This window comes from Felis catus, chromosome F1 (genome assembly GCF_018350175.1).
Source record: "Felis catus isolate Fca126 chromosome F1, F.catus_Fca126_mat1.0, whole genome shotgun sequence".
Taxonomy (NCBI): domain Eukaryota; kingdom Metazoa; phylum Chordata; class Mammalia; order Carnivora; family Felidae; genus Felis; species Felis catus.
The window spans coordinates 13,201,852-13,217,305 of NC_058384.1; the positions used below are offsets into that span (position 1 = coordinate 13,201,852).

At 41.1% G+C, this 15,454-nt stretch overlaps 2 protein-coding genes across 18 annotated transcripts in view; one reads left to right on the forward strand and one right to left on the reverse strand.

The window, feature by feature from the left end:
- Nucleotides 1-9,837, reverse strand: part of SELP (selectin P) — a 1,134,746-nt gene extending 1,124,909 nt beyond the window's left edge. For all 12 annotated transcript variants that reach the window (XM_045049098.1, XM_045049107.1, XM_045049103.1 and 9 more), the window contains exon 1: nucleotides 9,148-9,837. In XM_045049098.1, coding sequence (XP_044905033.1) covers nucleotides 9,148-9,822 — 675 coding nt within the window. In that variant the 5' untranslated portion in view covers nucleotides 9,823-9,837. The remainder of the gene's footprint in view (nucleotides 1-9,147) is intronic.
- MROH9 (maestro heat like repeat family member 9) overlaps nucleotides 1-15,454 on the forward strand; it is an 89,275-nt gene that overhangs the window by 8,018 nt on the left and 65,803 nt on the right. For all 6 annotated transcript variants that reach the window (XM_006942690.3, XM_045049117.1, XM_045049116.1 and 3 more), the window contains exons 3-4: nucleotides 582-628; nucleotides 8,431-8,510. In XM_006942690.3, coding sequence (XP_006942752.2) covers nucleotides 582-628; nucleotides 8,431-8,510 — 127 coding nt within the window. The remainder of the gene's footprint in view (nucleotides 1-581; nucleotides 629-8,430; nucleotides 8,511-15,454) is intronic.

Sequence of the window (15,454 nt, forward strand, 5' to 3'; positions counted from 1 at the left end):
GTCAGTTAGGCATCTGACTCTTGATTTCGTCTCAGGTCATGATCTCTGGGTACATGAGTTCGAACCCCGCATCGGGCTCTGTGCTGACAGTGCAGAGCCTCCTTGGGATTCTCCCTCTCTCCCCATCCCCCTTTCCCCTCCCTCACTCGTGCTGTCTCTGACTCTCTCAAAATAAATTAATAAACTTAAAAAGAAGAATATGCTTACAATTTTATCAGATTTTTTTGCCTCCACAAAAATTATTATGTAAATTTTCTTCTTTTTAAAGCAATTAATGTTAATAATTGTGTTATGAGCTCTCTTTTATTGAACCATCCCTGCATGTTTGGAATAAATACCACTTGGTTATAGTTTATTATTCTTTTAATGTGTCTCTGTATTCTGTCTGCTAACCTTTTTATTAAGTGTTGTTCAGTATCTGAAGTTTTAGTGTGCGTGTGTGTGGGTGTGTGTGCATACTATCCTTGATGGGCTTTGCCATCAAGATCATACTAGCCTCAAATTTGGGGATACATCCCGCTAAGGTGATAAGAGATTAAGTTGATTCCCTTTTAACTAGTCTCCTTCTTCTCCCTGACTAGTAACTGGTCTCCAGTGTCTACGGTCCAGCGTGAAATGGCATCGCCTGGTAAGTGAGATTCTAGAAGACATTAATGTAACTGAAATCTCCCGGGTAAAAAAAAAAAAATAAAGTAAAACAAAATAACTTGTTCACTGTCTCTATTACAAGGATATCATAATTCGTGTTTAAAATACATGTATCTGGGGCAAGGAAAGAGGCAGTTTGATTGAAAACTGGCTTTAGTTTTTTCTTCCCTGAAGAATCATATTCTTGCTTACCCTCATGTGCCCCCTGGAAATGACTTTCAACACTAATTCAAAAGGATGAAAGTTTTGACCCACCATCCCACTGTTTTCCCCACTTACCCACCCCCCATCTCCTAAATGATCTCCTACAACAGCCTCATATCCTTCCTTCCATCATCACTGTGAAACCCCTTCCCACCAAACTGGATCAGAAGTAATGCCATGAGCAGACAGAAAAAGAAAACTGTTTTTCCCAATTCACAGCCATGACCTGGAGAAATAAAGACAAGAAGGTGAGGGGAGCCATGAGAGAGGGAACCGCTTCCCTGCTCCAATCATAGGGAGAACAGCTAACACGTCCATAGCATTTATAACATGGTAGTCATGCTCCAATGGCTTTAAATAACTAAGTCATTTAATCCTTGTGACAGCCCTCCACGGTGAGTACTATTGCTATCCCCTCCTGGCAATTGAAGAGACAGAGCAGCAAGTGACCTGCCCATTTAGCTGCCAAGCGGCAGAGCCAGGATACAAACTCATGGAGTGAGCTCCAGGGTCTCTGGAGTCACAGTAAGAATTAGTGAGACAGCTTCAAGAACATGGTCCTACAAAGGTGAAAACTGCACTACAATTCAGGCCTTACTTTGTTTTCAAAAGCAGGGTCTCTATTTCTCTTAGCTGTGGAAACGATCAAGTCCAGAAATCAAATTGTGACACAGACTTAGGTGGGAAATAGTCGAATACAGGAAACAAAAGAAAAAGAAAAACATGGTCAGATGGTCCATAGGATATAAAACAGAAACTTGTTTGACATGGGCGTCGGGGTTTGAGCCTAAATTGAGTTCCTGCTAGGCTTCAAGCACGTCTGGACCACTCCCATTGAGACAGAACTAACAAATGAAAGGGCCTGCAGGAAAAGAGCACATCTCATGTGAAGAGATTATCAAGGTGTGGTTCAAGGGTAAGCGGATGGTGGAGAGGAGAGGAGAGGCTCTCACCAAGGCAGCTGCTGAGTCCTAGGACGATGGGGCTGCTATGAGAAAAGCAACAAGCAGCTGGAAATGATGATAGTAAATGAGGTTGCCTGTGGCTCTTGCTCTAAAGCAAGAGCCCCTTTTGTGTGACCCCGATTCTCTTGATAACGGCTACCAGCAGCCATGGGACCCTATCAGCAAGGATTAGCAGCAGCATCAATGCCTTTGACCAGAGGGCGGGAACAGCCTCAGCAGCATGTTTTGGCTTCCACAGGGATAGGCGGTGTCATCATAGCAAGTCAGCAATAAAGGAGTTATCACACTTTAAAACTACTAAAGATAGCTCGAATATATAAACCAAAATCTTTCTGTCTCTAATTAGACAAATCTATCCCCTTATTTCTCTTTTTCAAAAATATATCAGCTAATTTTACTCATTTGTACTTCCAGATGGACTTTGGAATATACTTGTCAAATTTCTCCCAGAATTTCTTTGGCATTTTGATTAGAATTGCACTAAAATTACAGATTAATTTACAGAGAATTTACTTCTTTAAATTACTGTCTTGTCATCTGGCACATGTATGTTTCTTTCCCCTTACTTGAATCTTCAGTAAAGTTTTTTTCTTCATGTAGACCTTGGACATTTCTTAACCATTTGTTTTGGGGTATTTTATAGACTGTACGGTTATTGAGTGTAGATTATATGATTGGCAAATATTTTCTGTCAGTACATTGATTGTCTTATCTTTTCCTTAATGGTATCTTTTGAAGAGCAAAAGGCTTTAGCATTAATCAAGTCTAATTTATCGTTTTTTTTCCTTTTATTGACTGTGTTTTGCAGCCATATCAAAGAAAACTGTCCCTGAACCAAAAATGACAAAAATGTTATCCTATTTTTCTTCTAAAGGTTTTATAGTTTTGGCTTTTACATTTAGATCTATCATCCATTTTGAGTTCTTTTTGTGTAGGCATGAGGTAAAAATATCAATTTGTATTTTTACATATGAATCTCTGTTGTCCCACTCTTCTGTTTCACATCCCGCATTGTTGCAAAACAACGTGACCTGCATAATTTCTATCTCTGGGAACTTAAAGAGATTTTCTTTGTGAAGTGGATATACGATAAATCTTCGATGTTCTTCTAGTTTTATGGAAGTAGGGCACTCTTATTTTTAAAAATGAGAATAATCAGAGACCCGCACCCTCTTGAGCTGTCGGAGTTGATGCGAACGTGATGGTTTTCATGATCTGTTTTACTCAGTTTCTTTTTTTATATTACATACCAAGTAATATCTATTACAAGTTCTGAGGGTTTAAAAGATGGCATTAAAGAGGTGGGAGGGGAAGAAAGCAGGAAGTTATATCAGCAGACTTCTATCAGGTACTGATACAGATATCTGTGAACATAGGGCTGCACCGTGCGCCACCACCGGCAAGTTTGAGAATTGCATGAATGAAGTCACGTTGAGATTTGGACCCAAAACAACACTTTGACTAACAAGTACCAAGTAGATATTACTAGGCAGTGATACGGGACACACTAACTTGGTTCTGATATCCATGTATACTTAAGCGTAAAAATAAAGTTCCTCTTTTTGCAGGCCCCAGTCAAGAAAGTGGAAATCCTTCCCATTTAGGAAGTCAGGGATAGTTGGGTCTCTGGGTCTGTAGACACCCTTTGATTTTACAGGCATGCTGTAACTTTTGAGTTACCTCAAGAGAGTGCACTCTGGTGGCCTTTACTAATGCAGTTCAGCAGAAACGCTCACTGCTCTGTTTGGGGAAGAGGACTCAGAGAAAGCACAGAAGTCTACCTGAAAAAAATGATAAAAAGAAAGGTCTGAGGTCTCCAGGCACACAATGTCAAGGTTTCTTCAGTGAGTATTAATCTTTTTGTAAATTTTTTTTCTTAATTTTTGACAGAGAGACAGAGACAGAATGCAAGTGGGGAGAGGCAGAGAGAGACAGGGAGACACAGAATCCGCAACAGGTTCCAGGCTCTGAGCTGTCAGCACAGAGCCCAACACAGGGCTCAAACTCACGATCTGTGAGATCATGACTTGAGCCGAAGTCAGAGCTTAACTGACTGAGCCACCCAGGTGCCCAATGAGTCTTAATTGTTTACACCAGAATCAGTCAAAAGGCAGGTACACATGGTTTTGATTTTGCCACAATAATATAGACTTGCTTTTTTGAGCCTCATGTGTTGACTCTGGTCTTATAGAAAGGAAAAGTAACCTTTGGCCAGTAGTGCCTTTTTCTTTGTTCGTTTGTGTCTGAGGATAGCTGAGGATCTCAGATCCAAACGTGAGACCCGCACTGAATGCTCCGCATATAGAACCCGCCAATGTGAGGATCGACACAACTTTGCACCGAACTCTTCCACCCAAGTCTCCAGTGGCCTTTGTGGCTCCAAATCCTAAAGATGTTTTTCTGTCTTTTTCTTTTGGGACCTTTAAGCACTGTCACCAGTGACTATGTATCTCTTAAATCTCTCTTATTTCCTCTGCCGACACCGGAACCAACCCTCTTCTACTATAGTCTCTCTCCTGGGTAACATGAGCCTTAACTGTTCTCCTTGTAATCAGTTTACCCTGTTCAATCAAGCGGCCTTGTGATCTTGTCCCCCTTTTGATTAAATGACTACGTCCGCCATCCCCCCCCCCCACACACATACCCACTTGTTCTTTTTAAAATTTTTTTTTTCAACATTTATTTATTTTTGGGACAGAGAGAGACAGAGCATGAACGGGGGAGGGGCAGAGAGAGAGGGAGACACAGAATCGGAAACAGGCTCCAGGCTCTGAGCCATCAGCCCAGAGCCTGACGCGGGGCTCGAACTCACAGACCGCGAGATCGTGACCTGGCTGAAGTCGGACACTTAACCGACCGTGCCACCCGGGCGCCCCCATACCCACTTGTTCTTAAAGATGAGTAGCAAATCTTTAGGCCTCACAAGAGGACTTGCTGTGATCTGGCCTCTCTGGGCCCATGACTTAGCACGCTTTGCACTGGCCAGAAGGCCTTCTTTCGTGTCCTGTAACACAGTGGTTCTCAATTCCGGCTTCATATTATGATTATATATGGAGCTTCAGAAACAAAAACAAAAAACTATTGCTAGGGCCATACCTCCAGAGATCTGGATTCACTGGTGTGGGGTGAGTTCTAGGCATGTGGATCTTTTGAAGGTGTCCGAAGATGATTTTAAGGCTCAGCCAGGGTTGAGAGCTACTTCTCGAAAGCATTAAACTCTTTCTCAATGCATGGATATTCATGCCCACAATTCAGATTCCTCATCTCTCTGCACTTTAGTATTTTGCTTTTGTCAAAGAAAAGAGACATTCTAGGGAGCTAGAGATGAAGGAAAAGGTGCAGACTCACATTATATTCTAGAGGACCAAGTCCTCTTGGATCCCTTTGGCCATTGCAATGTTAATGGTTGGAATGGAACCAAATGGTTCCCTTTGAGCATTCCCAGGATTGCTTGAGAATTACTAGAAGGGAGTTCAAATTCCCTCAGAATAATGATTATTATGATAATACCATTTGCCCTCGGGCTAAGGTGGCATCAGAAACACATAATGTCTGTGATTTGAAACATCTGAGGCTTAAGGAACTAGTCAAACTGGCACAACTCCAATTTTTCTGGCCAAGAATGACAACAGATATTGAACAAAAACGCCAGTGATATAAGATATATATAAAAAGCAGATGGTCAGCTTAAAGAAGAAAGCCAAAATAATAAATATGGAAGCTTAAGTCCTACCAGGCTGGTCCTAGAAGCTAGTATTATGAAATATATTACAAAGTATAGATTTCCAGGATTGTGACCATCTTATCATTTACTGTGGGTTTCCAGTGAAGAGCCATAGTGATGAAGGAGTAATTGAAAATGAGATGAAAGAGAACTTATCCATGTAACAGAAGTTAAAGCCAGAATGATAGTCCTAACTCCCCAGAGGTGGCCCTGAGAAATTTCGGGGAACTCCGGTGAGCATGTTATGTAGTCTGAATAATAACAAAGAGCCTAACTGGGGAAAGCAGGTAAAATTCCTGGCCAATTCCTGCAACTTCCTAGGTTCACGTTCAGTTCAGAACCCACGTACAGATGTTAGACAAACCTATTGCTTACTGAGATGCGCACTGGCTTTGGGTATTACATTGATATCAGTGGTACCTATAGCACAGGCAAAAGCACGTTCACGAGAAGGAAGGGGTGTGCTGTAACTCAGTTAATCAACAACAGTGTGATGTGAAGGCAATGTGAGCAGAACAATAACCTGGTGATGGAGTTGTAGTAACAAATTTGGCTCCACGAAAATAAAGAGAAGCTGGCTGACAGATGGGGAACAGAAGTCTGTGTTATTATAGATCAACTAATTGACAATGTATTACTGTGAAGCAAGCTCCAGGGTTGAGTGGAAATAGTTCACTTAAAAAGTGCTGCTCAATCCTGGATGTACTTCAGAATCACCTGGAAGCCTTGCTCTGTGTGTGTGTGTGTGTGTGTGTGTGTGTGTGTGTGTGTGTGATCTTGAATACAGACCTCTTAAATCTCTGGAGGTGTGGCCCAGGAATCAAAATTGGTTATTTTTCAGGCCCTGAGTGTACAGCCAGGGTTGAGAACCACGGATTTCAATTTGAAGTGTTACAAATTGATTTCCAAGGACTAACACCCAATTAGAACTTTGTCTATGAGGAAAGTTCCCAGTGAGGCAATAGTCCCAGAAGAACATTGCTTATATAGTGACAGAACATGCTATTAGTCACTGCCCAGAGAAACACTAGTGTATTTCTGGCCAAATTGAAATAAAACAGTGCCAAGGACAAAAATGTCTAATTTCAAACTAGACAAACCACCATTTATAGTTCCCATGTCACAGTGAGAGTTGTCTGCCATGTAGGTTTTATGTTCTCTACGTAATGATAATGTGAGATATGCTAATAAACAACATAGCAAAGACTTATTCTCTTAAGATTGAATAAAATCACATTTGGTGTTGTTAGGAATCAACGATAGGTATGGATATAAATATTTTAGAGAAAGAAGAATAAGTCTTTTACACCACTCGGTCTCAGCACAGCCCAGGGAGGGGGGTGTTAGAAAGTGTTCAGGGTGCTGTTACCCAGGAAGGTCATGGCAGGATACTTGTGCCTAGTGGGGAAATGCCAGCTTTTAGTTCCAATCCCAAACAGGAAGTTTCTTAAATGTCTTAGTTCTGGCTGATTTAACAAGATTCCATGGACTGAGTGGCTTAAACAGCAGAGGTGTCTCACAGTTCTAGAGTCTGGGAAAGCCAAGATCAGAATATGACAGATTTGGGGCACCTGGGTGGTTTCGTCGGTTGAGCGTCTGACTTCGGCTCAGGTCTTGATCTTGCAGTTGACGAGTTGGAGCCCTGCGGCCGGCTCTGCGCTGACAGCTCAGAGCCTGGAGCCTATTTCAGATTCTGTGTCTCCCTTTCTCTCTGCCCCTCCCCTGTTCATGTTCTCTCTCTCTGTCTCAAAATTAAATAAACATTAAAAACAATTTTTTTTAAAAAGAATACGACAGATTTAATGTCTGAGTGAGGTTGGTCCCCCTGGTTTTCAGACGGCCACCTCCCTGCATCCTCACGTGGCAGAAAGAGAGAGAAAGTGAGCTCTTTTGGATCTCTCTTATAAGGGCACGGATCCCATCTTGGAGTCCTACTCTCATGACTTCATCTGAGCCTCATTATCTCCCAAAGGCCCATTTCCAAATACCATCGCACTGGGGATTCGAGTTTCAACATATGGTCTTGGAGGGGACACAAGCTTGCAGTCCATAACATGGACTTCACAGGCATATAGCCCTATCTACTGGATTAATTCTGACATCCCACAAAGGTAAGACACAGACCCCACAGGGTACTCAATACTGGAGTCAGAGGAGCAGCACTGAGCAGACAGGACAGGGCTTTTTTCAGGGTGATAAGTAGTCAGTGGCAGGTGTTTGCCTATGCATTAGAAAGAATAAATACCCTCAGAAATAGCATTATTTTACAGCAGCACCTAAAAAAGAACGTTGAGTTGTTTCAGAAGTACAGGCTGGGAATTTCCGGAAACAGCACTATTGGTTCCGATGCAAGAAGTGACATTGCCACAGAGGCTTGTATAAACAAGATAAGGATGCATGCAAGAAAAGAGATACTCCTCCACCAGACTTGCCTCAGGTCTCCGGTTTCTTCAATAAAGATCGGGAAAGTCTGCATAGGATCTCACTGATTATAACTGATAAGTTTAAATCACTGTACATTAACCTATAACATGGTTCTCACCCTATAGCAGAAGACATTCTTCAGTAAGTCCTGATTTAAATCATCCTGCTGGTATTTTTATCAAGAGACCCCACACCGAGTAGACTGTACTTAACAGTTACGGTGTCGTAGAGGGCATCCTCGACAACATTTTGTCCAGAAATGCTACTTACAGAAGCACGGTGGTTGCCTGTAAAAGGCCACCATTTAGGCCAAGATGCTATCATGAGTTTAAATTAATTTGGTCTCAACACTATGAACTCTTGGACTTCTAGTCCCGTCCAGTTTGGTCCGTTGCTCTCAGTGAAGGAGAGAACTACGTGTGATGCCTCAAGGGCTGCCATCATTTATTCTTTACTTTTTTCCAGGAGCACATAGCTACCAGCCTATGGGATGTATACTCAGGCCTGTTCGGTGATCAAGCCATGATCCTCGCCGTGAACTCCAGGTACAAGAAGCTATAATGCTCTCGCATTTCACTGACTGAATATCTTTAAAACACAATAGAGAAAACTCACACTTGTGAAAAACAGAAAATTACTCCAAATCCTACCATCCTAATTCAGCAGCTGTTATTTCTTTCTTTCTCATGTTCTTCCTCAATTCTTCTGTATTGCATGGATAAACAGATAGTCTAATTATTGTAGGAAAATAAGCAGATTGTAGAGGGGAGGAGCCAAGATGGAACAGCATGGAAGTTTTTTGTGTGTCTCACATCCATGAAATACAGCCAGACCAACACTAAACCGTCCTGCACACCTAGAAAACTGATCTGAGGATTCACACAACAATCTGCACAACCTGAACCACAGAACTCAGCAGGTACACGGCGCGGAGAGGTGAACTGGGGGAGAGAGAAGCCACATAGGGCAAGGAGCCACTTTTGTGTGTGGAGAGAGGACGGAGACAGGGGGGAGAATACGGGAAAGGCAGCCCCCCCCAAAAGCAGCTGGAGAGAAAGTGGAAAAGTGGAAACACCCACAGGGACTGAACTAAAAAGGGAGAAAGGAGAAAGGAGAGGGTTTAAATTCCCTTAAGACTATAAACAGGGGGAGCGCAGAGGCTGAAATGCCACAGCTCCATACCTGGTGGCGCTCGGGTGGGAAGGGCGACTCCCCAGGAGCAGAGTGGAGTCCGGGGGGGCTTCGGGCCACACGGGAGAGACGGTTCCCCCGCTGGGAGGACACCTGGTAGAGGCGGCGTGGCCCCCGCACAGGCAAAGACCCCGGCGGACCCAGGAGAACGGCCACATTCGCTGGTGCTGGAACAAGGTCGCTGGGGGCAGAGCCCAGTGCCAGATGCGTGTTGTGATTTTCCATAATCCCTGAAACACCGCTGCTACACAATGGCGCGAACTTTCTCTGGGGCGGGCTGGCCCCCGGCTGCAGTCTCGGGGCGTCGGCAGCAGCACGGTCCCGCGAACGTTCCCGGGTGCGGCAGGTGAGACCCTCCGCAGAGGGGCAGAAAGGGTCAGAGCCGGAGTCCCTCAGAAGTAAGGGGTCGGGAGACACAGCCGCATCTGACATAAAACTCAGGAGGGAGGTGCTGCGTGGGGCTTGGTCACGGACAGTGTAAGAGCGGGGAGTGGGCGGAAGCCGAAGACAGAAGACGGGTGTGCGATTGGTGATCAGGGAGAACAGAGTTCCGATATTAGAGAGCGGGTAACTGGGTGACACCATTTTCACTGTCCCGCGCACGCGCACGCGCGCGCACACACCTACAGGCCACAACAGCCCACCCCAGTAAGCTAGCTGCGCCATCTAGTGGACAACAGAGTCGTTACACTAAACCCTGCCCAAAGGGCCAACCTTCCTCTTCAGGACACAAGTCTCTCTGCCTGCTTAGTTTATGGACTATAAAGCCCTTCATAGTTTCACTTCTAGGGGAAAACAAAGTAATTTCAGTCGTATTTCAGTCTGTTTGCCAGTCCATCTATTCAATTTTCTTTCTTTCTTTTTTCTTTTTTCTCTTTTTCGTTTCTTTTCTTTTTCTTGAATACAGAGAGAGAAAAAATTCATTTTTATTTTCAGTTTGTATTAAAAATATTTTTCTTTAATTTTTTTCTACTGTATTTTTTACTTTTGTGTAAGTTTTTTTAAATTCTATTTTAGTTCCATCATTTCATTTTAGTCTACTTCAGTGTATTCATTTTTTCAAATTTTCAAAAGATTTCTTTTTTTTCTTTCTTCTTTTTTCTCTAATCTATCAAGCCCCTTTCAACACACACACCAAAACACACCCAGGATCTAGCATCATTTATTTGATTTTTGTGTGTGTGTTTGTTTTTAATTTTTTAATTTTAATATATTTTTTAAATTTTAATATATTTTTAATGTTAATTTTTTTTACCTCATTAATTCCTTTTCTCCCTTCAAAATGATGAAATTTGAAGGGAGAAAAGGGAGAAAATGAGTCACTGATTTCTCTTAATTCTTAAATTATGCTCCTTTGCCTTAATCTCCCTCTTTTATTCTGCTTCATTATTCTCCATAAGTTTGTCTATATTGCTGATTCTCCATCCTGCCTCATCCATCCTTGCCACCACAGCATCCATGTGAGATTTCAGCTCAGTTATAGCATTTTTTAATTTCATCCTGACTAGCTTTTACTTCTTTTCTCCCATCAAATTCCTTTTTCTCCCTTCAAAATGATGAAATGAAGGAATTCACCACAAAAGAAAGAGCAGGAAGAAATGACAGCCAGGGACTTAACTAACACTTGCTTGTATAAGCAAGATGTCTGAATCAGAATTTAGAATCATGATAATAAGAATACTAGCTGAAGTTGAAAATAGATTAGAATCCCCTTCTGCGGAGATAAAAGAAGTAAAAGCTAGTCAGGATGAAATTTAAAAATGCTATAATTGAGCTGAAATCTCACATGGATGCCGTGGTGGCAAGGATGGATGAGGCAGGACGGAGAATCAGCGATATAGACAAACTTATGGAGAATAATGAAGCAGAAAAAAAGAGGGAGATTAAGGCAAAGGAGCACAATTTAAGAATTAAGAGAAATCAGTGACTCATTAAAAAGGAAGAACATCAGAATAGAGGTCCCAAAAGAGAAAGAGAGAGAAATAGGGGTAGAAGGGTTATGTGAGCAAATCATAGCAGAAAACTTTTCTAACCTGGGGAAAGACACAGACATCAAAATCCAGGAAGCACAGAGGACTCCCATTAGATTCAACAAAAACCAACCATCAACAAGGCATCTCATAGTCAAATTCACAAAATACTCAGGCAAGGAGAGAATCATGAAAGCAGCAAGGGAAAAAAAAAATCCTTAACCTACCAGGGAAGACAGATCAGGTTTGCAGCAGACCTATCTACAGAAACTTGGCAGGCCAGAAAGGAGTGGCAGGATATATTCAATGTGCTGAATCAGAAAAATATGCAGCCAAGAATTCTTTACCCAGCAGGCTGTCATTCAAAATAGAAGGAGAGATAAAGAGTTTCCCAGACAAACAAAAATTAAAGGAGTTTGTGACCACTAAACCAGGCTTGCAAGAAATTTTAAGGGGGACTCTCTGAGGGGAGAAAAGATGAAAAATAAATAAATAAATAAATACATACATACATACATACATACTAAAAGCAACAAAGACTAGAAAGGACCAGAGAACACCATCAGAAACCACCTCTATAAGCAACATAATGGCAATAAATTCATATCTTTCAGTACTCACTCTAAACATCAATGGACTAAGTGTTCCAATCAAAAGACATAGGGTAACAGAGTGGATAAGAAAACAAGACCCATCTATATGCTCTTTACAAGACACCCACTTTAGACCTAAAGACACCTTCAGATTGAAAGTAAGGGAATGGAGAACCATCTATCATGCTAATGGTCACCAAAAGAAAGCTGGAGTAGCCATACTTACATCAGACAATCTAGACTTTAAAATAAATACTGTATCAAGAGATGCAGAAGGGCATTATATCATAATCAAGGGGTCTATCCACCAAGAAGACCTAACAATTGTAAATATTTATGCTCCAAATGTAAGAGCACCCAAATATGTAAATCAATTAATCACAAACATAAAGAAACTCATTGATAGTAATACCATAATAGTAGGAGACTTCAACACCCCACTCACAGCAATGGACAGGTCATTAATAAAAAAATTAACAAGGAAACAATGGCTTTGAATGACACACTGGACCAGATGGACTTAACAGATATATTCAGAGCATTTCATCCTAAAGCAGCAGAATATACATTCTTCTCCAGTGCACATGGAACATTCTCCAGAATAGACCACATACTTGGACACAAATCAGCCCTCAACAAGTACAAAAAGATCGAGATCATACATGCATATTTTCAGACAACAATGCTATGAAACTTAAAATCAACCACAAGAAACAATTTGGAAAGGTAACAAATACTTCGAGAGTAAATACCATCCTACTAAAGAATGAATGGGATAACCAAGAAGTTAAAGAGGAAATTAAAAAGTTCATAAAGCCAATGAAAATGATAACACCACAATCCAAAATCTCTGGGATGCAGGAAAGGCTGTCATAAGAGGAAAGTATATAGCAATCCAGGCCTTCCTAAAGAAGGAAGAAAGACCTCAGATACACAACCTAACCTTACATCTTAAGGAGCTGGAAAAAGAACAGCAAATAAAACCCAAAACCAGCAGAAGACATGAAATAATAAAGATTAAAGCAGAAATTAATGCTATCAAAACCAAAAAAAGAAGAAGAAGAAGAAAAAAAAAAACCGGTAGAACAGATCAATGAAACCAGAAGCTGGTTCCTTGAAAGAATTAACAAAATTGATAAACCACTAGCCAGTTTGATTAAAAAGAAAAAGGAAAGGACCCATATAAATAAAATCAAGAATGAAAGAGGACAGATCACAACCAACACAGAAGAAATAAAAACAATAAGAGAACATTATGAGCAATTATATGACAATAAAATGGGCAATCTGGAAGAAATGGACAAATTCCTAGACACATGTACACTATCAAAACTAAAACAGGAAGAAATGGAAAATTTGAACAGACCCATAACCAGTAAAGAAATCGAATTAGTAATCAAAAATCTCCCAAAAAACAACAGTCCAGGGCCAGATGGCTTTCCAGGGGAATCCTATCAAACACATAGGGAAGAGTTAACACCTACTCTCTTGAAGATGTTCCAAAAAATAGAAATGGAAAGAAAAGTTCTAAACTCTTTCTATGAAGCCAGTATTACCTTGATCCCAAAACCAGCCAGAGACCACACTAAAAAGGAGAACTATAGACCAATTTCTCTGATGAACATGGATGCAAAAATCCTCAACAAGATATTAGCTAACCAGATCCAACAATACATTAAAAAAAGTATTCACCATAACCAAGTGGGATTTATACCTGGGATGCAGGGCTGATTCAATATCCGCAAAACAATCAATGTGATTCTTCACATCAATAAAAGAAAGGACAAGAACCCTCTCAACAGATGCAGAGAAAGCATTTGGGAAAATACAGCATCCTTTATTGATAAAAATCCTCCAGAAAGTAGGGATAGAAGGATCATACCTCGAGATCACAAAAGCCATATATGAAAGGCCCAATGCTAATATCATCCTCAATAGGGAAAAACTGAAAGCTTTCCCCCTAAGGTCAGGAACAAGACAGGGATGTCCACCCTCGCCACTGTTATTCAACATAGTATTGGAAGTCTTAGCCTCTGAAATCAGACAACACAAAGAAATAAAAGGCATCCAAATCGACCAGAAGGAGGTCAAACTTTCACTTTTGGCAAATGACATGATACTCTATATGGAAAACCCAAAAGATTCCACCAAAAAACTTCTAGAACTGATTCATGAGTTCAGCAAAGTTGCAGGATATAAAATCAATTCACAGAAATCGATTGCATTCTTATACACCAACAATGAAGTGACAAAAAGAGAAATCAAGGAATCGACCCCATTTATAATTGCACCAAAAACTGTAAAATACCTAGGAATAAATCTAACCAAAGAGGTGAAAAATCTATACACTGAAAACTATAGAAAGCTTATGAAAGAAATTGAAGAAGACATACACACACACAAACAAAAACAAAAAAAAAATGGTCCCGGGTTCATATTCCGGACGAGCCCCCCCCCAAAAAAAAAAAAACAAAAAAACCCAAAAAAAACCAAAAACAAAAACAAAAAAAAAACAACAAAAAAAAATGGAAAAAGATTCCATGCTCCTGGATAGGAAGAACAAATATTGTTAAAATGTCGATGCTACCCAAAGCAATCTACATATTCAATGCAATCCCTATCAAAATAACACCAGCATTCTTCACAGCGCTAGAACAAATAATCCTAAAATTTGTAGGGAACCAGAAAAGACCCCGAGTGGCCAAAGCAATCTTGAAAAAGAAAACCAAGGCAGGAGGCATCACAATCCCAGACTTCAAGCTAAACTACAAAGTTGTACTCATCAAGACAGTATGGTACTGTCACAAACGCAGACACTCAGATCAATGGAACACAATAGAGAACCCAGAAATGGACCCACAAATGTGTGGCCAACTAATCTTTGACAAAGCAGGAAAGAATATCCAAAGGAATAAAGACAGTCTCTTCAGCAAGTGGTGCTGGGAAAACTGGACAGTGACATGCAGAGAAATGAACCTGGACCACTTTCTTACACCATACACAAAAATAAACTCAAAATGGATGAAAGACCTAAATGTAAGACAGGAAGCCATCAAAATCCTCGAGGAGAAAGCAGGCAAAAACCTCTTTGATCTTGGCCACAGCAACTTCTTATCAACACGTCTCTGGAGACAAGGGAAACAAAAGCAAAAATTAACTATTAGGACCTCATCAAAATAAAAAGCTTCTGCACAGTGAAGGAAACAATCAGAAAAACTAAAATATAACTGACAGAATGGGAGAAGATATTTGGAAACGATATATCAAATAAAGGGTTAGTATCCAAAATCGATAAAGAACTTATCAAACTCAACACCCCCCACAAAACAAATAACTCAGTGAAGAAACGGGCAAAAGGCATGAATAGACATTTCTCCAAAGAAGACATCCAGATGGCTAACCGACACATGAAAAGATGCTCAACTTCACTCATCATCAGGGAACTACAAATCAAAATCATAATGAGGTACCACCTCACGAACCTGTCAGAATGGCTAACATTAACAACTCAGGCAACAACAGCTGTTGGCGAGGATGCAGAGAAAGAGGATCTCTTTGGCACTGCTGGTGGGAATGCAAGCTGGTGCAGCCACTCTAGAAAACAGTATGGAGGTTCCTAAAAAAATTAGGGGCACCTGGGTGGCTCAGTCGGTTGGGCAACCGACTTCGGCTCAGGTCATGATCTCACGGTTTGAGTTCGAGCCCCGCGTTGGGCTCTGTGCTGACAGTTCAGAA